The following is a 24473-nucleotide window of genomic DNA, read 5'->3' as shown; positions in this document are numbered from 1 at the left end:
AGTGCAATAACATTACATTCTGAAATATCTTTCTCAAAAGAAAAACCTCAGCAAGTCCTCAGCCAACAGAAAAGCCAAAGCAGGAGTGACATAACTTGCTACAAAAGCAGAAGCAACCTAAAAACCATAAAGCGTGTTTCAGACTTAAGCCACATTCTATATCTTATTTTAAAATACTTCACTGACCCAGTACATCATCAGCTGACTGCTGTTACAAAGTGCAAAATTTGGTCCGCAAGACAAAGTCATCCCTGCACGGGAATGAAATGTTTCCCTAAGGCAAAATGGATGGGTGACCCAAAGGTTGGTTTTGACTAACTCGGTATTCTTCATTTCTACCTGTTGATAATTGACTATGGGGGAAAAAAAAGAAAAAAAAAACAGTATTTTTCTAGATTAGGGACATCAACACTGACAGAAAAGAAGTATTTTTGTTTCAGATAGAACAAGTAGAAAACCCATACAGTCACAGAACTAGAAAGCAGCTCAGGAAAGAAGATCAACTATATCCACATTAGGGAGCGGGGGAAAGGACTGAACGGTAAGTCTTCAGGAAATAACCACCCTTTGGCAGGCCCAGTTGTTTCTCCTCAATAACTCAGTTTTACAATGGTAATACCTCAGCAAGGCTTTCACAACAAGAATATATACAAGAACTGAATACAAAGAAAATGCAGATACATAGAGGAATCCGGACTATCTGTCATTTCTGCAGAAGTGATTCCTCATCCAAGCTAATGCTTACGTGATCACCCGCCTTCCACAAGAGGGGACCATCAAAAGGAACTCTGTTCGTGTAATACAGATTGATGACAAGTCAGATCTGGTGCCTCCCGTGAGATTAGGTCAAAGTTACTTCAAGGTACATCGAATAAAACTAATAAGAAAACTTAAATATCAAAAGGTCCTTCACCCTTAGTCATTCTTCTAGGTGAGACAAAAAGGTTACATCTCTATACGTTGTTTTGACCTCTGCAAAGCTTCATATACTGGGTGAAAATGGATTACAGGCTACAGTTTATTTCAAATTTACTGCAATTGATCTCTGCTTTCAAAATGCTGAGCTTCGTACATAAATCCTAAAATGAACCCTTATTCTTGGTAAGCATCAGAATGGTCTCGATCTCTTTTGAAAATGCTAAATGAATTTTAAAAGGCAGATGGATCAGCACACAGCCCCAGAAAGGTTGCAGCCTACTACTCCTAAAGCACAGAGCTGGGGTGGGGGTGGGGGATAATTTTTGTACCTGGTTTGCAAAGTTTAGGTATACCAAATCACAGAGGAAGTAAACGACAAACAGGAGACAAGAGAACTAATCTATTGCTGCATTTATCAGAACTGCAGAGAGAGAGAGCAGATGGAATAAGTCCACAACAAAGAGCAGCAGAGTTATTCATTGGCACACTACTCAAGTGTGAGCACTCAAAAGATAGAAAGATATAGTGGCACAGAGTTCATGCACAGCCACACAACAGAATCGAGTATGGAAATAGCACCAAAATCCATATTCTCTGTAAAAAGCAAGCTGATGAGTCACCCAGACTATCTGTTTAGGAGATATTTGGAGGCCAATACATAAAGACTTGAACAGATGAAATGAAAAGGTGTTAGGTTAGCAGCCCTTAGACTTCAAATATCAGGGGCAACATGCCCAGACATTAAATGAACAGAGGGTAACAAAGCTTTGCTCTTCATATCCACCGCACATTCTTCTTATTAATTACTTGCACTCTCAAACAAGGAGAGAGATCCTATGGAAAGTATGTTGCCAATTAGACATAGCCTGGCACCACTGTTTTAGGACCAGATGGTCTGCTCCTAGCCACGTCACAAATGGATGCGAAAAGCAGGCCTGGTTCATAGCTGGTGGCTAACAGTGCTTTCTCAATTCAATTTTTAGTTCAGTTCAGGTTGATAGTAAGTATCTGGTAAAGAGGAAGAGAGAAATGCAGCTTAAAATGTGCACTTACAATATTACACTACCAGTAAAAGGAAAAAAGGCAGGGAAAAGATGCAAGAATTGCACCTGAAGTTCACCCTACCTACGCTGGTAGAGAGAAAAGTACCCAGGCACCAGATGCAAACACAGCAACACAAACAAAAATTGGTCTTTACCTGCTTGATCTTGTTGCGCGAATTGGTGATGCGCTCTGTGATGCTCTGGTAGGTGCGGATAGCAGTGGTGAGCTCCGTATAGTGCTGGACAATGAGCTCATCCAAATCCCGGTCACACTTCTCATAAGCTTCTTCCAGACGGCCTTTCTCAGTCTCTCGGTCCTCAACATCATCACTGGTAGAGAGAGTCCTAAGGACATAGAGATTACAAAAACTGGAATATTTTGAAATTACCTATAAGGACAGGAAGTCTTTGCTTAAAACAATACAATACTAACCAGAAACCAGACACTATTATTAGTCTTCACTGAGTGAAGCTTACTTCTGGCAAACATGTCTGTTTAATGTTTAGTAGAGAAGAATACAATTCAAGAAAGAAACCCCAAAATTAGATGTATTACATTTCATTGCTTTGCTGGTTTTCAAATGTTTCAGAGCTTTTTCACTATACCACCGGATTTAATAAAAGTTATCTATTAGCTACTGTTTTTCTGGACAGTCATTAATATGGGCACTCTTTAACACCTGAAACCTATCTCCTGATTTATTACAAAGAACTATAAAGAAAAAATTCTATTTTAGACTGAGACACCACTGCAAGTATTAGAGGAGTACTGCAGTTACTACTACTTACCTACTAAAAGCACACCAGGAATAGCGCAGGTACATAGGAAAATCCAGTAAAACCACATTCATTCCTTCCAACAACCAATCTGCTTTCCAAGATGCCACTAGTATCACATTTCCCCATTTTTTTTTTAAACACACTCTGAGTAAGATCATCTGACTCAAGGTATACTTTGTGGCCTGGGGTTTTTTGTTTTGTTTTGTTTTAAATCAATGAAGTTGGGGATTCTGACATAGCTGTTAGAAATTCAGCGAAACTCGTGGGAAAGAAACATCTCCTAGTACTACCGCTGATTTCTCAGATTTACTTAAGGATTAATGCTATATTCCTCTTTCTTGCTCTCTCCTCCTCTCCTCTCTTGACCCATCCATGGAATCCTGAAGCCCAGAGCTGGAACATCTGGAGGAATGGCCCAGGATCAACAGTCAGAAAGACATTTTATCCTCTCCCACAGTTAACAGTACACAAAAGCTGTTTTGATGAAGAAAAAAGTCATCTTGAATCCTCCTCTTCCTTTATCTATGAGAATGGTAGCTATGGGCCACACAGGTTTTGTTTTAAATCAGCAGTACAAAAATTCATGATAAAAAGAAGTGAAAAATATTATTCAGGATCACTTATTGCAGTTACAACACAAACACTGCTATGCTGGAACCTTAAAAATCAGCACAGACATATTCTGTAGCTCTACCGACAACTTTTCATTGACTTTAACGAACATATGGTGAGGAAATCACAACAGAAAAAAAAAAAAAAACACTCCATACAAACTGGATTGTATGCTTGAGAAACAAAAAACAATCCCAACTTTCAAACAAGTCCTGAACATCTAGTTTCAGAAAGTGAGAGGTCTTCAAAAATACATCCTGCAGAGTACAAACACGCAAAGAATATTAATTCACTTAAAATTACACAAGTGTAGACCACAGGTTTTACGAAGTTGAACTTAAGCATCATCTTAGATAGCATGCATGCTCCACTTAGTGAATAATAATAAATAGTAAACACTATAATAGCCATTGTCCCCATCCTAAAAACAGTGTGAAAAAATAAGAAAAAGAAAAAGCCACAGCCCAAGAGTAAGACCGAACTTCTTGATTTTCTTCTGGATTTACTAAGCTTTTGAGTGCAGCAGGTTAAACAGTTTAAAGACGACAAAGAACACGGCTGAACATGATGGCTACTCTCCACTACCATAAAATTTGGCTTTCAGTTTGGACTCATTAAAGCAATGAGGTCCAGTCAAGCTAAAAATAATATCTCCAGAAGTCATGGAGGTAAGAAAATGTGAAGTTTCCTTGGAGTAACTGTCACTTGTCATCTACAGTAAAGATTAGAAGGTAGGAGATAATTACTTGCACATCACTGAAAAATAAAACAAAGGATAGAAACATATTTCTTCATGGTTTTAGTTAAGAGCATCTTCACTGACAACAAGCGGGACATAAGAAAGGCTGATATTTTATAGTTTACTGAATTTTGAAAATACCGTATGGAAAGCAGTAAGAACAAGTGCAAAAGCTGTTCTCAAATAAATAAAAACAAAAATCTACACACACGCACAAGAAACGCTCCTCCTCTCTCAGAAAAGTAATAGAGAGGTAACCAAACCTTCCAGTTCATCTCCATTCCTCCCCTCAGAGGAAAGCAGCAGGCTGTACCACCTACTCAAGGGCTCCATCTTCAAAACAAAAAAAAGTGCCATTTCACAGAGGATCATGATCCCCAAAAGAGCAGCTAAGAACACTCAAATGAGCAGAGAAATCTGTACTACCATATGGAACATGGCAAGATAGGAGGACACTTGTCCTACTCAACTGCGAAGGAGGACAGAGGAATTAAAGCCACGAGACATCCTGAAACAGGACAAAGCACCCACGGGTCGTATTTCCCGGGCAACCTGCTCTAGCTGACCCTGTTGAGCAGCGGGTTTGGGTCAGACCAGACGATCTCCAGAGCCCATGCCAACACTTACTATTCTGCAGTTCTGTGCTTTATATTGAGCAATTTTCACACTCCCTTTCACTTTCATTTAGCAGTGGCAGGAGGTCTTAACAGATAGCACATGGAGATGAGGAGAAGAGATCTTCTTTCTTCTGCTGTGCCACATATTATCAGGATAAGCTCCTCATTTGGTCCTGCCCGCTCCCAAATACCACCCATTTTACAGGGATGTGAGCGCGCCTGTCTTCTGGTATGAAGAACGTTACAGTACTGAGACCCCATCCAGACCTCTGAGACTGACACTGCATCTTCCTGCAGGGCACAAAACTTACAGGATTTAAATGTCATGTTCATAATCGCTAGAGAAATGAGAATGCTTTCTATTGTCATTATATTACTCTTTTATTCCCCTAAAAGTCTTAGTTGTGTCTTAAATCAGGTTTCTATAAAAAAGGTATTTTTCTTGCTACGTACTGTATGTTAAGAACTTTAATATCATGCAAAAAGGATTCGTAAAGAAAATAAGAACAGCGGTACAGCAGTTAGAAAACAAGCCTGGCATTAAGAAATCTAGATTAAAGCCTCTGATCTACCACAGACTTCTGACACAGCAGTCTGTAACGTAAGGGTGCTGTAAGCGCTATCTGAAGACTACAGCATGAGTTACATAGAGCTTCTAGAGACTACCGAGTCCTAGATTCTGCCTAAGCTAATGTAAAGATGTCTGTATTTCAACAGAACAGGCTAAGGAGACAGACCTGTGTCCTTGTGCCCCAGTTTCTCTTTTTCACCTGGGAAATAACTGCTCCTTGCTCAAACAAGCAAGCTGCGCTTACATACAGTATTACTGAAACACTCCAAAACTGTGTTAGCAGAGGTCATGCAAGCACTTCTCATGGAAAGTTATGCATGAAATGTGTTAGAAAGCAAAACAAAGCATAGAGTTAATGCAACACAACATTAAACATACAGTACTTGTGGGAGATGGATTCTCCCCCAGGGCTCAGTACTGGGTCCAAGCCTGTTCCAACTTACTCATCAATGACCTGGATGAGGGGACAGAGTGCCTCCTCAGCAAGTTTGCTGGTGATCCCAAGCTGGGAGGAGTGGCTAACACACCTAAGGGCTGTGCTGCCATTCAGAGAGACCTGGACAGGCTGGAGAGCTGGGTGGAGAGGAACCTCCTGAGGGTCAACAAGGGCAAGGGCAGGGTCCTGCACCTAGGGAGAAATAACCCTAGGCACCAGTACAAGGTGGGGGCTGAGCTTCTGGAGAGCAGCTCTGCAGAGAAGGATCTGGGAGTGCTGGTGGATGACAAGCTGACCATGAGCCAGCAATGTGCCCTTGTGGCCAGGAAGGCCAATGGTCTCCTGGGGTGCATTGGGAAGAGTGTTGCCAGCAGGTTGAGGGAGGTGATCCTGCCCCTCTCCTCAGCCCTGGGGAGGCCTCATCTCGAGTCCTGTGTCCAGTTCTGGGCTCCCCAGTCCAACAGAGACATGGAGCTACTGGAGAGAGTCCAGTGTAGGGCTACAAAGATGATCAGAGGGCTGGAGCATCTGCCCTATGAGGAACGGCTGTGAGAGCTGGGCCTCTTCAGCCTGGGGAAGAGAAGACTGAGGGGGGATCTTATCAACATGTGCAAGTACCTGAAGGGAGGGTGTCAAGGGGATGGGAACAAACTCTTTTCAGTTGTCCCATGTGACAGGACAAGAGGCAATGGGCAGAAATTGAAGCACAGGAAGTTCTGCCTGAGCGTGAGGGGGAATTTCTTCCCTGTGAGAGTGACGGAGCACTGGCACAGGTTGCCCAGAGAGGTTGTGGAGTCTCCTTCTGTGGAGATCTTCAAGGCCCGCCTGGATGCAGCCCTGTCTACCATGCTGTAGGTGACCCTGCTGAGCAGGGGTGTTGGTCTAGATGATCTCCAGAGGTCCCTTCCAACCTTACTGATTCTGTGATTCTATGGTGAAATTTGCGTTCATTCTGTAACAGATGAACAGAAAGCAAGTGAAATAGTTTGTTCAACAGTAACTCTTACTCCATTAAGAGTTCTTGCAGATGAACATGCTGTATTTGTGAAGAAGTGCTTATCTTTGCCCAAAGAATTTTCTTCAACACAGTTACACGCTAGACATTAATGTATTTCCTTTCTGGGAACTGATATATTGTTTGGGTTTGAAACTGAATGATATTGCTTGTCTCAGTAGTTAATGAAAACATCGATTCTCTGTAACTCAAGTTATGGATTGCAGAAGAATCATGGATCAGTACAGACAATATGGAGGCTGAACCAAATTGGCCTATATCATGGACTAGAAAAGTTTTTAGTGCAATTAAAAGAACATTAAAAGTTTAAAATTCTTGATCTACCAAAGCTGTCCAACATTTACTTACTCATCCAGAATGGCAGGAGTTTGTTACAAAAGCTAAAGGTTTTTCTGCAAGACTAAGACATTGCAGTGTCAGAGAACATCGCCAACATTTCTAATGCTCCAGCAAGTTCCTACCCAACTTAGGCTTTCTAACAAATTCCAGTCATATTCATATTTTTAGGTAGGTTTAAACTGTGCTGCTCAGTTGCTTTTGACCTTGCAATTGAACTTAAATTGCTCGCTACAGGAAAAAAAATACTATTTTCTAAAACCACTAAGATGTTTGCACAGCCAAAAAATAGAGGTCACAACTGGACTCATACTTCAGAAACCACAAAATGTGTCAAAACAAGAGTAGGGTAGCATAGCTGTTAGTCAGAGGCCTTTGAGAGATGCTACAAGCTCATTCCTATCAAAACTATATAATCACAATTAAATGTATTAGTTTCAGTTGTCATTTTGTTACTTTTCTGCTTAGACACTCAGTATATATTTGCTGTCATCTTCAACAGAATCAACAAGCTTTAGAGCCAACAGGCAGCCCATTTTGGTGAGCATTACACACCTCAAGTACCATCTAAACTCCGAAGACCTCATCCCAAATCCATAACACAGCCAGTAGCAGCATGAAAACATTACTTATGCATAGTAAAGAACAGTAATAGAAACACAGACGGATCAAAGTCCAACTCCATCTAACCTCATTTTAGGAACCTTAGCTGCACGCTTAAGTTGCGAATGTGGCTGCCACAGTCTTTTTCTGCATTTACAGTTCTCTGCAAACATTAGTCCAGTACACAATAATAGCCTAGATTTTTTTTTTTTTTTAATACCCGAAGAGACATAATATCCTGCTTCATGTTCCCGACAGATATGCAGGGTAGTCTAGTGTGTATTGGCACAAGTTTTTTTTAAGTTGGTTGTCATCAGAAAGGATGCTGAGAATGAGACAAAGGGACCACCTTTGGTATAAACCCTACTATGCCTATATCTTGGGTAACGTGTCCTGTTCTGGTATCTTGCAGAAAGACAACTGAAAACAACCAAGGAGATGAAGTAGTTGTTCTCTGAGGAGATACCGAGAAGGCTCAGAATCACCATTCTGGAAAAGGCTAATGGGACATGATTGAGGTTTGCAGAAGCCAGAAAGGAGATTAATATAAACGCAAACCAGTTCTTCGCCCAATCATGCAGCACCAGAACTAGCGGCACTTGTGAAAACTAATAGGAGATCAGTTTTAAAAGGTATAAAGCAAGTACTTCCTCATACTAGGGGCAGTGAGATCCTGGAACTTGGTGCTGCAAGAGTTTGTGGAGGTTCATCGCAACAGCAGATTCAGCAATAAATAAATAAATAAATAAATAGCCCACTTTGGGAATTAGGGAAATACAGAGGGACTGGACACCAGGTGGCCAGGTCTGCATCCTCTCTCTAACAGAAAGTTGGAGACAAACTGTTCAGCTATATGAACCATTTAATATGCCTCAGTAGGGTATCGCTTCTTCTTCACATCCTCAGGAGGAGTGCAGTAATTTAGACCACCTAAAGCTGAGTGATACTTTGGGGGAGCCTGCAGTATTAATGGTCTCCTGTGTTCGTACACCTAAATACAGAGTGACAGCACAGTGCTTCTCCATCTTACGAGGACATTTCAGCCTGCAAACCTGCAAGACCACCAAAGCAGTGTTTCACTCTTGCAGAATTCCAGGTTGAACTACCGTACTGCCCGACAGCAGGAGCTGGGAGAAGGGAAGACGTACAGACTGCGGTGAAATACTGCTTCGTGTATACCACACACTTGCACTCACAAGGACAAGACCACTATTAACAGACTCTCAAATATTTTTCCAGGCTTTGACCCTAACCTGCAAGACTGCTGCCTAACTTGAACCCAGTGGAAGTTTCAGACTCAGTCGACTGCAATGTTCCAACATTTCCAGTTGGCTCTATTGGGTGAGGTAGCTGGGAAATGTTCCTAGACTTAACGCCTGTAGTGAGAATCTGTAGTTTTCTGTAATTACCTGTTTGCGGAAAAAACACTGTAGGAACAAGTATCACTAAAAATATCATATCCATTCTGCCCAGAGAATTTAGCTAAATTTAGGGCCTTTTACTCTCTTCCAATTTAAAACATTAAGGGACCACTTACTATGCCAAAAGTTTTAAGTAATTCTTTGTGTAACAAAAAATTCAAGCCTAACAAGTTTCCCCCTACACACACACCAGCATGAGTTAGCCTTAAATATCTATACATAATTTCTTTATAGATAGGTTATATCTATATACTCTATCTAGGTATAGCTATCTATCTATAGATATCCGTATTTTATCTATAAAGGCTATCCATAGATAGTCACATCCAAGATATTATGGATGGGGGAAATAAAAACAACATCAGAGGCCACTTTCTTATTTCCTTTACTGAAAAACCATGAAGCTTCAGAAGGATAAGTTTTTTTGTTTTAGGGCCTGGTTATTTCCAACAATTACAGGAATCTGGATTAATGGTTGAGGAACAAAAGAGGAGTACACAAGTGATCCATCCTGTGGTCACGTACTTCAGAACTGTCAAAGAGCACTCAGAGAAAGGCTAAGCTATTTTTTTAAATGCTTATGAATGGCAATATGTAAGTAAGACAAAATGAAGCTGTTTCAAGCCAAAACGCCCAAAAAGAGCATAATAAGCATAACATAAAACTAAGAATGCCTTTTCTAGACTTTTTTTTTTAATCTGCTCTCTGGTGGAAAAGAAGATTAACATTTTACATTCTTTTCTATCATGTCTGTAACATACCAATTTCTGCAACGTAGCTGCAAAAAGTATGAGTACTTACTCACACTCACCATGTTGAACTGTGGTTCACAGTCACCCCTAAGACCATTCTGCTGATGTTCTTCTCAGGTTACTCTATTAAATTGGCTATGTCCTCATTTTACCTACTTAAACCAGAACTAACATACTGCATCTCTCCATTCCAATAATTCATTACCATGTATTTTCCTCCTTCAAAACAACATTAAATCACTGAAGACTTGGAGCATCTATAACTCCAAAACAGAGCAATGTCACTTTGAATCTGAAACATTAGCTTATGCACCTGATTTCCCTATCTAAGCCCCTTGGAGCAGGAGCCATTCCATTCTTACTCTGCACTGCAAAGAGCAAAGCAAGGAATGCTTAATATTCTTGAGATTATACATGTTCTTGCTAACACTGCAGAAAAGTAAGCCAAGGGCATCTTTGCTTGTTTCAGTTCTATTAAAATGTGTGGCAAGGAAGAAGAAAAGTCAACACACTGTTTGCCAAGTAGAAACGATCTAAATTGGGAAAGGAACTTTGCAGAAAGAACTTTGAAGAGGGAATTACAAAGCAGGACCAGATTATGAAACAATAAATATACATTAGCTTTTTAAAACTTCCTGCGGAGCAAAAGCATTCAAAATATATGACAAAAATAAGAAACATCAACCTGGGAACCAAGTATGCATGGGTTATGAACTCAGTGAGGATCTTCAGCAGGGTTCCCCGATCCGCTCGCTTGTTTTTTCATTTTCATTTTCCTAAATGAGAATCCGCCCCTCCTCTGAGATACCTGTAATTTATACTTGGCAGCTGGATGGCTGCAGATGTCTTTCTCATTAGCAAGAGCTCAATAGGATCAGACTAATTCCAACTGGATGTTCGTCTGTTAAGAGACGTTTTTATGCTACGGTAGAGCAAAAATTCATTGAGCTAGATCTCATTGACTTTTGATTTTACATAATTAAAAATACAGATTACATACAAATGCAAAATGCTTAATTCTCTAGAGTCACTTCCACATAAGGAAGATAGGACAGAAGATGATTAGAGACGATCTCTGAAATGTATTTATCACAGGACGTACAACATATTTCATACAAGAAGAAACCAAACCTTGTTTACCTCCCCTGAGGTCAGTGAATTTACACCAGAATTAGATTAATACAAAAAAATCCATTAGGATTATTCATTTTAGCAGAATTTGATCTTTCGATCGTGGGCATTTTTCATCTCTGCTTTCCAGCATACAAGTCAAATAACTAGCACAGGGAGTAGGTGGAGAGACTTTGAAGAGAATCCTCAAGTACCATTGTTCAGCAAGATGCTTAAAGCCTTAATTTACTCACTGTAACAGTTTCTCAAAGAAAAGAGTATCTATTTTTCAAAGATAAATATATATTTCTATTGATCAAATAGAACTTTCATCTTTACCATTTCTGCACCTTCCCAGAATGCTGGAGGAACCCTCTAAATCCAGAGGAATCCTTCAACCTCAGCACCACAGATGAAGGAACAGGGCAGCTCGGACATCCCGGGCAACCAGGACCCAACAGTATGTTTGAGTACACCTTCATCTATTGCTTAAGTGATCCAGTACAGATTGTAGCCATCAAAAGTTGAAAATAATGCAAAACACTGGGAGGCAGAATTTCTGACTGCATCTATAAACACTCCAACACAGTATTTAGGAGCCACAAAACTCCCAATGAATCTCTAGAACTTATTTTCTCCACGGGCTTCAGAGTCTCTGCATTTTTCTCTCAGTCATAAAATGAAACGCTTCTGCTACTAAAACACTAAACAATTTTGAGAAAGTCACATCGTGTTTCATTTTTGTAATGCAGGAAGTGCTGCAGATTATAGGAATATTTATGATAGTAAAAATTCACAGTGCTTTGAACATGCACCACATTAAGTACGGATAGAGAAAATTACATTAATCAGCAACAGCAGCAACTAACGAGTACCAAATAGACTCCATAAACTATATTCCAAGTTATTCTCACACTACAAACTTAGTATTGGTGATTTCTTTTTGCTTTGATGAGTCAGTATTTTTAACAAATCTGTCCAAGATTCACAGTGCCTAGACTTCAGAACTACCACACAATCCCATCAACTCCATAAGCTTACTCCCACAGTGTACTGCAGTCATTTTTTTTGTGTGGTGGGTGGCGAAGAAAGAAAGAAGGAAAGAAAAATAAAAAAAAGTTGCCAACCCTTCAGCATTAGAACCTTGCAATAAAAGAAACAAACTCAGATGATTTAAAAGAACAAAAAACAGCCTGTAATTTCTTCACAAGAAAATAAATTTCTTTCATTGTTGTAAACTGAAGGAACACGATGTTTACTAAGCTATTCAGCAGCAGAAGAAAACAAAACCATTGTACTACACATCATGTGGCACAACAGATAACTACAGGAGTGAAGAAATGATATACAGAGAAGACCAACTGCAGAACTATGAGGAAAGGCATCTGCCTTAGAAACATGTTGGTTTTGAGCTTCAAATGCACTTCAAACCCAAAACAGATTTAACATCAGTGATCCTAGCATCAAGGAAAGCACACAGAACTCTGACGAGTATTCGGTATAATATCCACGTTCCCCCAAGTGTGCACGGCTTATCTCCACCAAAGTAAGCCCGGATGTAAGCCTGGATCTGAATCAAACGCAGAACTGACTGGCTTTGCTCGGTCCCTGTGTCATCGAGCTTAGTACAAACTGAGATCCACACGGGCAGTTTCTAAGTGGTGCTCATTTTGGGACATGCTGGGGTGCTTGGTGCAAGAAGCCTTTGGAAAACGAGCCCAAGCAGCACTGCGGATGCTTTATACAGCTGCTGTGCCAAAGAGTTCGGGCCGACCTGGTGCTACCGAACCATGAAGCCTCCAGGGGACCAACGCGGAGTACAGCATTTCTACACGGAAACACGTCTAGCAAATCCTGAAGTATTTGGGTGCCTAAAGAAACTTGCTTTTCTTCCTTTCAAAGGGACACATGAATGAATCAGCGTCTTCTGTCAGCATTTATACTTAGTTCTTCTCTCTGACGGTGAAGATTTAGCGTACACCATCATACTAGCATACCTCAGACCGAGGCATCAGAGAAGTAACCCTGTTTTATTATCCTCTCTGTTTTATTCCTCAAGGGCCAATAACAGAAATAGGCCAATTAGAGATAAATCCGTACATTTCTCAACTCCGACAGCCCACAGTCCAAATCCCTTTGTTTCTAAACACGCTGACTGCCCTAAGAGCACGCGGCAGCTCTCAGGGTCCTGAACGTGATTCATGGTGCAAGCCACACCACGCCTGCTTCATCACGCGTCCTGCTTGCCCCTGCAGACCTCGCTCTACTATAGGGGTTTTTTTTCTTTAAATCCTGTAGTCTGCTGCCTTCACCCCGACCCCATTCTTCACTCCACATTTTGCACCATGGGGAAAAGATGACCATTTGCTTACAAACAGTCAGCAACCAAAAGTACTGTTCCAGCAGCAACCAGATTTGAGACTGAGCATGGATTAGTATTTGCACTGACAAGTTTCACCACATGATTTGTGCTACCAAAGGCATTAAACCATCTTCTGGAGCAGAGGGGTAATTTTTCTTTTTCTTTTTTCTTGCTAGACTATTGTTAGTTTTCTCCTGCCCAATAAAACACCAAATTAGATTGTCAATTTTAACAGGAAAACATTAATGAATAATGTTTCATTTCTGTAAATTTTCCTTTTCTGATGCCTCCAGCTAGGTTGGCCAGATTTTACCTGCCCAAAAAGCCAGCCCTGCTAAGTATGATTACTGCTACATTACAGGTAGCAAATAAGAGTTTTTACTAAGAATTTCTTGAACAGAGGATTTGTTTCCAAGAAGAATACTTCTTGGAAAGTAACAATAACAATATTTGTAACAATATTTGGCCATTATGTTTCTGTGGATTTTTTTTATTTAACAACAATGAAAAAAACTGATAGTGAGCATGCAAATATTCAGCTTGGAAAAATAATGTTAATTTAGCACCTGCAATGGGCTAGGCAGCTCTTGTGGGGGAGATGAGACCTACTTTGCAGGAGACGTGCATTTAGACCCAACTGCGGGTTCCCAGCATCAGCCCCACTTGCTCTGTCCCTCAACATCAGAGAAGCGACACATGCAAACATTTGCTGTTAAAGGAGAAGAGTATAACACAATGCACAGGAGCAAATTTGGAAATTCAGGAGAAATCTGTTATTTCCAGATTAGGTTTCTTTAAGCATGCAATTCACTTGTCTTCACTGAGGATCCCACTCAACTTTGCTTACTCAAATGAAAATACTCATCAAAAACAGTGGGAAACACTATCCCCCCCCCAAAAAAAAAAGAAAGAAAGCAAGCCAACGAACTTTAAATATTTTTCACTTGTTCAGGAAAATGAACCCTTAAGTGTAATTGAACTGTGTGCTGAATCACTGAGGGGAGAAAGCAAAGCTCCAATTTTAACAGCATTTCCCGGTAAACTTTCCGCCACCTGTTTCTGAATTGTTCTGCACCGCACCGTATGCCTTGCTAAACCTCCCAGCTCCTCACTTCAAAACAGATTTGAAGCTACGATAATACAGACAGCTTGTAGTATCATCTACACACACACATACACAACACAGCTTGGCTTAAAGCTCATTTGGTGAAAGCTAAGTACATTTACAAGTGCAGCCAACTTAGGAGACCCATTTGCATTGTTTTAACTGAGGAAAAAAGTTACAATGTCAGGAATTGTGGGGCATGAAGAAGCCTCTTACCTCTACACTGTAGCTGTGAGCAAAATCTGAAGTTCAAGGCATACAGGAGGATTCACCCCTTCTGAGGAAATCGGACCAAGCTTTCAACATCTTACAATTTGGCTAAATTAACAATTAAGTTGGAATAATAATTCTTACTGCTCATCTTTGAGATCTGCACGTAAAGAGTACTCAGTACTAGGCATCAAGATTACAAAAACTATCCTGAATATTTTTCAAAAAGTATCACATATACTTGCACTGCCCTGAACAATAAAAACAAATAGTGCAGCAATGAAATCATCAAAATTATCTGCCAGAAAGGAAGATTAGATGAGGTGTTCAAGTTCCCCTCCTCCCATGTACACTATAACAATGTCCTAAAATACACATCAGGACATGACAAACCTCTGTGAGACAAAGAAAAAAAAATAAATATATACCTCAAAGCACAGCCTTAGTCAACACAGGCACCTAATCTGTGACCAACAAAAGATTCCTGGAGTTGCTAGAACCAGTAAAAATCATTTCAGTGGAGCACTGTAGATATCTAGAAAGACCAGGAAGCAGCTGCAATGTTCCTAGGAGACTTCAGTATTTTAACAGAAAAACACCTTTAGAATCTAATTATTTTTCAAAAAGTGTCTGCTGTTGATGACCATAGACACAACCAACTAGAGTATTTGCTTTACTAGTCCAGTTTAAGCCATTATGATCATTACTAAGCACTTGTACTGCACTAGCATCTAAAGGCCAACCACACAGCAGCCCCGCTGAGACCCGGATCAGGCACACAAAGTGACAGCCTAAGTTCTTCGTAGTCGAAAAAATCTCATAGACAAGAAACAGCAACAGGTGAAGATGACACCAGAGGTCAGGGCACAAAGGAAAACAAAAAAATAACCATCTGTCCACATCTCAGCAGTCCAGCCGATGCAATCAAAACCAGCCAGTTAGATGCCATCACATTGCAAACCATCCCAGGATTTACCATAGTGTGCTTGAGCTGGAAGTTGCTGGAGGATAAAGGTATGGCTTCACGGATGCACGGATGATGCACTCAAGTGCTGAAAGAAGGGACGCTTCATGATTAGATCTGGTAACTTACTAGTACCTCCTTTCCCTCCTCCTCTCCCCCCCCCCCCATTAAAGGATAACCAGCTATACTGAGAAATAGAAGAACAAAACATTACACGGACGTTCAAATTATGATCAGGCCTTGAACTGACAACGCACAGCAACACCTAAGGTCAAACAGGCGTTTTGAAGATACTTACAAAAGACATCTTACTCAGTATTTACAGCAGTGAATTCATCAGAATAAAATGCAACTTAAGAGAGGAAATACGTTAACATATGGACTTCTGTGAATGTTTTTTGCCCCCCAATCCTTATTTTTGTGGACATAAAAAAAAAAAAGTAAGGAGAAAAAGACCGTCTAGAGTAGTGAGGCCATGGCACAGCAGTGGGCTTGAAGAAAATAAGCCTATGTGCCAGCAGCCAATACCCCACAAATAGTTGCACTTCAACAGGCACAATGAATAAGTTTTGTAAAACACCCTGGGACAAGAACAGCTGCATTTCAGTCCACTGTCTATACTGCTCTATAAATTTCCAGAGCTTCATTAAACTAAATGGACTTATTTGAATTTTATAATTGAAAACTGTTGTTTTAAGTTTAAGTCCCAAATGGGGTGATCTACAGCTTCCAGCAGTACTTAACCTCAAAATACAATCTGATAATACATGTTTTGAAATCTCTGCAGAGTCTCATTGAAACCACTGTAAAAAGTTGCTTCCTTATGAAATAAAAACCAGCCTGAAATACTCTAGGAAGAAGAAGAAAAAAAAAAAAAAAAAAAAAAAAGGTATTTAACACTTTAACTCGGTCACTAGCAACATGCTAAATGTTTTATCATTATTTTCACAGGTTAGTTGATTGCTCCTATTAAATTCTTGATTTGAGAAAATGAAACAAAATGTTCAGGAGATGAACCATACAATTCAGGGAGACAATGTGATGCTGGGAAGAAGGTAGCCAAAAATTACACCATCCGAGTCAATAAGCATGGAAAACGCGGTATCACTATCACAAAAATTGAACTGACTATAAAATTATATAGGTATTTCATCCTTTAAAAAAAAAAAAAAAAGTGAAATCTTGAGGCCAGTACTCTCCATCCTTATCAAGGGGAATACAGGGTACCCAGCTTCCAGACAAGCAGGTCTCAGGTTTGCAAACAAAAAAATAACTCCCTCTTTCACCATGAGAAACAGCAGAACTGACCCTCTTCAAACTGTTGTTAAACATACAAAACAAACAACGCATTATAAAACATTTTCCTCCTGTGATTACATTCTATTAATCTTTCATGCTGCTTACACAGTTGCTTAGAACATTTTCAACAAAAATTGATTATCTTTTTATTATTGAGGATTTGCAGATTTACACATGATAGCTTTAGTGAAAAGGCAGAGCAGCCTTCAGCCATTTAAATAAATATAATCAGAACTTTCTTTGTTTTGCCAAATTAGCCAGCCTTTAATCAAATTTCCTCGTGCAGTGCAAAGGATGCAGGTACACCTAGTGATCAGCTGACTTCTGAAACAAAGACTTGGCGAAGACGGCAACTTCAACGGAAGATGACTCACTTCAGGTATCTTCGACAGCAGGATGCTGAGAGATCCAACCCATCCACCGACAAAAATCTCACACGACCAGCTGCACACCATTTTCCATCTTGGAAAAGTTATGCCAGTCAGCAGATAGACACGTGAAATGCCAGTTACGCTGCCAGTCATAAGCCAAGTGACTCAACTACTGTTCTTGCAGAACAACCCTGACATACAGAGGGACACACGTAACTGATTCAGTACTGTTTTTTAAATTAACCTTAGATACAAAAAGCCAGCGCAGCTATTAAACGAATTACCACACTCTCAAGAGAAAGTTCAGGTCCTAAATATCAATATTTTCAAATGTGCTGGAGTACAGGCTGTACAATGCTACTTAAACCTGCCATCCGGAACATTAAACGATAAACAGCCTTCAGGAGCCACCGTGCCATCCTGAGCTACCAGCCTGTCCTTCAGCTCACGCACAGTCAGCAGCAAAACGGCAGCTCTCTATGAATTAAGAAATGGCTTTGGAAATTTTATTATTAACTGCAAGGTTTTGGCACTGCCCTGGAACAACACGCTGTTGCAGGCTCTTTGAAAGAGTGGAAACCATAGAACTTGTAACCATTTATTAACAAAACTATTTCTGCTACCTCGTTTTACAAGGGTAGGCTAAACCCCATCTCCATACACTGCAATCTACAAAGCTAAAATAAAATCTGAAAAATAAAATACTTAGAGTTTTAACAAGACACGGTCTCATTCTAAGCCTTCCTATATTGTTGCTATTAAACAAGTGCCTGTATCTGAACCACAATACAACACTTACCAAATATGCATACATTCTACACAAGTACCCCCAAGATCATTTCAGGAAAATTAATGGTTTAAAACCATAGTACTCCATATAGAATTTGTTCTCAGTGAATTTCCGAGCTACTCGTCTTGTAGAAGAACTGTTACTTTCAAAACACTGTAAAACACCATTAGCAACAGAAGTGGTTTTAAGAGATCATTACAGTATATAGAGATCAGAATAACTTGGCTTTATTTCTTGCAGCAGCTATTTCCCAAATGTAACAGTGAGGGTAACAGCTATATATCTGTCTTTCTCATTACACATTACAAACTAGGACATCAGTTACATTGCTTTAGACAGAAAGAGAAGATCAAATGCTAGGCCATTAGTAAGAATCCATTTAACAAAGTTCACCACAAACGTAATGAAAATAATGGTCAAAAACCATTACAAAGAAAAAGAAGAATTCCACATGTGAAAAATAAAATATGTTCAGGTTTTTGCCTGTAATTTGAACTTCTACAGACATAAAAGTAGGTAATATACTATATATCTTGCCTCACTTTTAGTTTTCCTCGACATCTGTCTTGTATGTGTTTGCCTCTGTGAAAGCTTAGCACAAAGATTTCAATAAGGTCTTACGGAGTCACTGCTAAAGTTTGTTTTCTCCCAATTAAAGCAGCTATTAAAGGCCAGTTTTAAAAAATAGCAACCTTTAGTTGGAAAGAAAAATGTCTAACGATAAATAAAAGGCAGACACATTCACCAATTAAAAATGTGACAAGATCTCTCTAAAAAATAGCATCTGCTAAATGCCAGCTTACTTGTTTCAGAGTACAAAAGCTGTTTCAGCCAGCTACCAACAAAACAAAAGGTTGAGAAAAATCAATATACATACACATGATTGTCCTCTGAAAGACAAAAATATTCCCTGAGTTGTCCTCCAGCAGATGACTAGAATTTTTTCCAAGATCTGCACTATTAAAGAGATGGTATCAAAGCTCATGTGACCAGTGTTAAGACTTCTATAGTAAAAGCACCTGGTCTCTGGTGACAGTATCATCACCTGACAAAGCATCTTGTATTTAAGGAACTTCAAGGAACCTTCTCATATACAAAAGAATTAATACATATTTTGAAAGCAGGTATACAGAGGCACGAGTACAGAGTGCAAGTGCTGTGCTTTAGACTGTCCAGCAGACACAGGTGGAATTGGACCTGAAGAGCCAGGATACCCAGTATCCTGCTCTAGAAGTCACAACCCTGGGAGCCACGTGTTACTGTAGCAGATAATTGTCATTTCTTCCAAGGCACGTAGAGGACAAGGGCAAACTGAAGATACCTTTATATCCGCCAGTCCACAACAAAGGTGGGGACTTAATTAGCAAACTTTGCAAACTTCATTAAGCTTCCCAAACACTCTTTACTTCTAAAAGATTCATTCCTATGAACATACTGGCACTGCAAAACCTTTTGTTTCTCCTTTAGGGTTTCTTCTTTAGATTTGTAAGAGCACAAAGTAACTCAGTAGCAGCATGGCAGAGACGACTAAGTGACCTCTTAACACAGTTTGCTATGGAGCTCTGGGCCTTTTTGAGTGGACCAGAGCTGCGCACAGGTCCCTCCAGAAAGGACTCCTACAGGCAGTCCAGACAAGGAATCAGGTGCAGCTCCATCAACTTTAGACAGTTTCCCATCGCCTAGGGCACGCGATGCAATCCCAGCATAAACACTGTAAAACAGCCTACTTCTGGGCTGCCAGACAGGTTTTATGTCACCACAACACTTTGAACGGCAGCTCATAGCTATGCAAATGATACAGCTAGGTTTGGGGGCCAATGAGATACCACACGTGTCCTGGAGGAGACCCAAGCTGGGTGGTTCGTTATTTGGATACAGCCAGTCTGTTCGAGACGGGGCTAGTCTGAAGGAGCACAGACACCAGACAACCTTAGCAGAAGCAGGCTTTAGGAGCAGACGACACCAGCAGTGTTATCATCACCCAAGAGACCCTGGTTCAGCTCAAACAACATGATTTTGATTTTTCATTTTTGTACCTTAACTTCTGAGCAGCACGCATCCTCATGCTTAGGGAACAACTCGCTCCAAATTAGTCAATACTTGAGGCTGCCTCTAATCTGTATTCTTGAGCAACAATCAGCAAACCAAGGTGATTTCCATCAGCACACAAATCCTCTTACAGGAAACAACTTCCAAAGAACAAACATCTTCCCAACACAACAGGATGAACTAGCACTTCATAGGGACAGTAAAGGGACTGAAAGTAACACCACCCTTCCTGTTGGGTCTTCCTTCTTTTCAGAGTTATCTGCATCCCAAGCTGCTGACAACTTTTAAATACCGCAGAGACTGGGGATGATACAGGATTTCCAAGCTGTACAGAGACAAAGTTTAGGAGTGTTATGGTGGATTCAGTGACCTCAGAAACTTTCTAAAGCTTCTTTCTAAAATTGCATGGCCAGTTGGTGCAACAGAGCAATCTCCAACATTGTGGTGACACACACATTACATGCCATCAGCTTTCCTGTAGGAACAGCATCCCTGTTTTAGACCTGAGCACCAAGTTGTACAAAATATTATTTCTCCCTTGATTCTAGTGCTGCTATAACCAAAGATTGACAAGGATCCAGTCCCAAATAAACTCACTGGAACTCAGACATTCTTTGCTCCTTGGAAGTCCTAGAGAAGTTAGAAGAGTCACAATTCCCCAAAATCTAGTATCAGAGGAAAGAAAATTATTCAGTCTCATCGAAAAAAGAGAACTACTTAGCCTGAATAAATATCAAAATCTATCCTTTTTCATTAATAAAACTATTTATAAAAGGCATTCTATCTCCACATTTCAAAGTATTTCACAGACAAATACACTGCGTGGATACTGTTGACCTAAACAATGTTTCTTTTTGAAAAGCATCCCATCTTTGCTATAATTGAGTAATACATTGTAATACTTGAAGAAGCTCCTCTGTTTTTGTTTGTTTACAGCAGCAAAATGCAGCCAAACTGAGTCTTACTAGTTCTCATACATAGTTTCCTTTCATGAGTCTTTCACACAGCAACAAAAGGCAAGTAATCTTTTAAATAAACAGGAAAATCCAAGTACAAAACCACAAGAATTGGCAGAAGAATGGATACACAAATGTTTTGGAAAGAAAGCTATAAAAAAACAGAGAAAATTCTTGCTGCAATTGATAGCATACTGTTAAAACTTACAATATCTTTCTAAAGTTAAGACTTACGTTATAAGAAATATAAATTTTACCCAGAGAGATGTAAGTTTAGTTTCTTCTGTTACAGCTTGCATTGGTACTTTACAAGCATACAAAACAGTAAAAAAATAACCTGTTGCTTAGTAGGTTCATCCTCACCTAAGCTACTAATACTGAAAAAACATACAGAAGAAAGTGATTTAACTTCCTTTCCATATGGCATGCTTTTTGTACTTGACTAACCTTAAGAAATATGTTAAATACAACACTTCTTCATTCCTTTGTAATCAGTTCTACTTCCAGATTTCCACGGTCTGGCTCAACACTACACTTCAAACACCGCAAAGAATCTTTAGATCCAAACTGAGTTCTAATTACATTGTGCTTTTTCGGTTATCAAGCTGTTCTATTGAATAATTTTAATTTCATGAAGTTGATAAGCTCAACGTTACATCAAAATGTTGGACGTAAATTACCCAAGGTATCAGTGCCTGTACGCCAACGATAATTATACAAACACGGTATTTTATTTGTAGAACACAGTAATATTCATTCACTCTCACTTTATATTATAAAATGTAATTACAAATTTCAACTGGTTAAAATAGAGATTTAAATTCACAAAAAGGCCCCTATAATACTACTTCAGTTTCTCTTGAAAATTATAGAAAATATGTCCACCACAAAAAAATCCGTAGAATACTGAAATCAGAAATCTGAGAAATTGTTTGAAAAATAAAAGAGAAGTTACTAAAAGCAGAAAGTAAAATTGGCACCTACTTTCATTATCCTTACTGACTGATATCAAAAAGCTGACCTCACTGATACCGAAGGCATCATTAGTGTCATTGTTAAAGAATTATGGTAGTTATGAAAAATGTGTCAGCCATCTTTTCATTTTTTCCAGAAACTTCATTTCAGCATGTTCTTTCTTCTTTTTTTCGCATGAATTCTTGCAGTCACCATTTAAACTACAGGGACACTACAGGGAAGTTCCATGCTGCCACAATGCACACACATCACTCATTTTTCCACTGCCACTAACTTAGTGCAGTTTTTGTAAACTAATGGCATCTAGCTACAATTCGTCATGCTCGCCTGTCCACATTATTCAGACTTGAGGCTGATAAAGTAACACTAAGCACCATACATTTTAAATCCACACAGTTTATACTTGCCCAAATACAAGGTGCAAGTGTCCAGATAAAACAAGGATCCAGCTTATAAGACTGAATGCTTTCAGTTTTTCACAAGTATGTATATATTTATTACGTAAGCAATCCATGTGAATTCATGAACAGTTACACCTCTGAGCACATGTAAATCCAGGTATACAACTTGGAAGAACATGGCCCACTTTAACGGCCACACATTGGGGTATTTTCAATTAACTTCCCATTTATTTCTTTCAAGATTTGTTACGTAAAATATGAAAAGTTATCAAAGTACACTACTACTGTAATGCCTCATGTCTATTTGATGTCATACCAACTATGTACATATTTCTTCCCCTGCAAAATAGTTGGCCTTACTTAAAGTTTAGTTTTATTACCATTTTTTAATATAACTAATGAGCTATACATACTTGAAATGGAAAACACAGAAGTCACGACCTGTGTTAAAGCATCACGTTGCTTCCTTTTTCTCAGTGTGATTCTTTGTTATCTACTGTGATAGATTTATCAGAGTCGCAAGCTTGGAAAGACTAAGCATGACAAGTCAGCCTGCGAAACAGTGGCTTTTCTCAGAGTCACTCTCTACTTCAAGTTTTGTGGGCAGCAATCAACCAGAGGCAGCCCAAGGCCAGCATTTAAAATCTTTAGTGCGGGAAAGCAGCTGCCCACTCATTGGTTAGGAGCAGCACAGATGAGACTTAAAAGCATTTTAGAAAGGCACAGAGGGGAAATCAGCAAAGTGAAGTCAGGTGCTTGCTTGGCTCCAAAGTGTACCACAGAATTACCCTCTAAGGGGAGCGTGGGAATAAGCTGACAAAAAGTCAACAGTACAAACGTGACCAGACACAACTTTGTTCTGCTTTTCACCCCCTGCAACGCTGGAAAGCACTTCTGAGGCAGCGCCTCCCCCCTGCTGCGCCCTCGGCCAGGGCGGAGCGCACAGGGAGGACTGCAGAGAGCTTTCCAACCGGCCTTGCTTTACTTCAGGGCAGCCGCGTGAGCGGACGCGGGGCTCTGCCTGACTCCTTTAACCCCGACACAAGCCCGGGGAGCTCACCCAGAGGAGCCGAGGAGCAGCGCAGGGTCAGCGGGCCGGGCCCAGGGACCAGCAGCACCGGCCCCTCTGCCCCCCGGGGGGGGGGAGGAGGAGGAGGAGGAAGGCCGGCCCCCCCCTCAGGGCGCCCCTCCGGCGGAGGCGGGCGGGCCGGGAGGCTGCGGAGCGGGGCCGCCCCTACCTGATCACAGAGATGAGCAGCCCCGAGGGGTCCTTGCTCTTGCTCATGGAGCTCCGGTAGCGCCCCGCCGCCGCCTCGCCCGCCGCCATCTTGAACCCCCTCCCACCACCACCACCACCACCACCGGCGCTGCCACCCCAGCTGGCAGCCGCGCGGCCAATCAGGAGAGAGAGAACCCGGCGGCGGCGTCGTTGTGACCCAATAGAAGGCGGCAGGGGGCGGGCCGAGCCGCGGCGCGGCGCGCGGGGCCTCCTGGGAGTTGTAGTCCTCAGGCCGCGGCCCGGGGCGTGAGGCGGCGTGGCGAGGCCGAGCGTGGGCGCCGTTGAGTGGCCTCGTTTTCCCCTTTATTTATCACCCAACTGTTTTTTTTTTTTTTTTTTTTTTTTTTTTTACCACCGCAAGCTCATGCTTCCGTGTTAGCACCTAGAATTAAATCAAAACAAACAAAAAAACACAACGACACACTGCTTTCTGGTAGTGTCACCCAGCGGTGTTGCAAGGCCCCCTGAGAGCTTTCAGCCATGGCCTCGTAGACAGCAGGACATAGTGTGGCAGAAGGTGCAGGTTTATAGAGGAAAAACAAATTAGTTTCTGCAGAACGCAGAGAAAAATTCCCTTATATACCGCTGCTTCTGTGGGACGATGCCAGCGGGCCTCCTTTTAACAACTGTTTTGGGAGAGGAGGCTTTAGAAATTTGCCCCCTCCCCCAAAAGATTTTTTTTTTAATTATGAATTTCTAATGGCAAAAGTTATATATCGTTTATTTTAGGGGCACACAGAAATCAATCCACCGAACAAA

General features: G+C 40.7%; 1 protein-coding gene across 1 annotated transcript in view; it reads right to left on the bottom strand.

Annotated features, from left to right (window-relative positions):
* The window catches only part of EXOC4 (exocyst complex component 4), a 370959-nt gene extending 347191 nt beyond the window's left edge, over positions 1–23768 (bottom strand). The window contains exons 1-2 of the mRNA XM_085299740.1: positions 23674–23768; positions 2117–2306 (exon numbers count right to left, since the gene is read on the bottom strand). Coding sequence (XP_085155866.1) covers positions 2117–2306; positions 23674–23762 — 279 coding nt within the window. The 5' untranslated portion in view covers positions 23763–23768. The remainder of the gene's footprint in view (positions 1–2116; positions 2307–23673) is intronic.
* Positions 23769–24473: the final 705 nt, after the last annotated feature.

The sequence above is a fragment of the Rhea americana genome, unplaced genomic scaffold (assembly GCF_003343005.1).
Source record: "Rhea americana isolate MKP2758 unplaced genomic scaffold, rheAme1 scaffold_1, whole genome shotgun sequence".
In the NCBI taxonomy this organism is placed as follows: domain Eukaryota; kingdom Metazoa; phylum Chordata; class Aves; order Rheiformes; family Rheidae; genus Rhea; species Rhea americana.
This window is presented reverse-complemented; position numbering and strand designations above follow the sequence as displayed.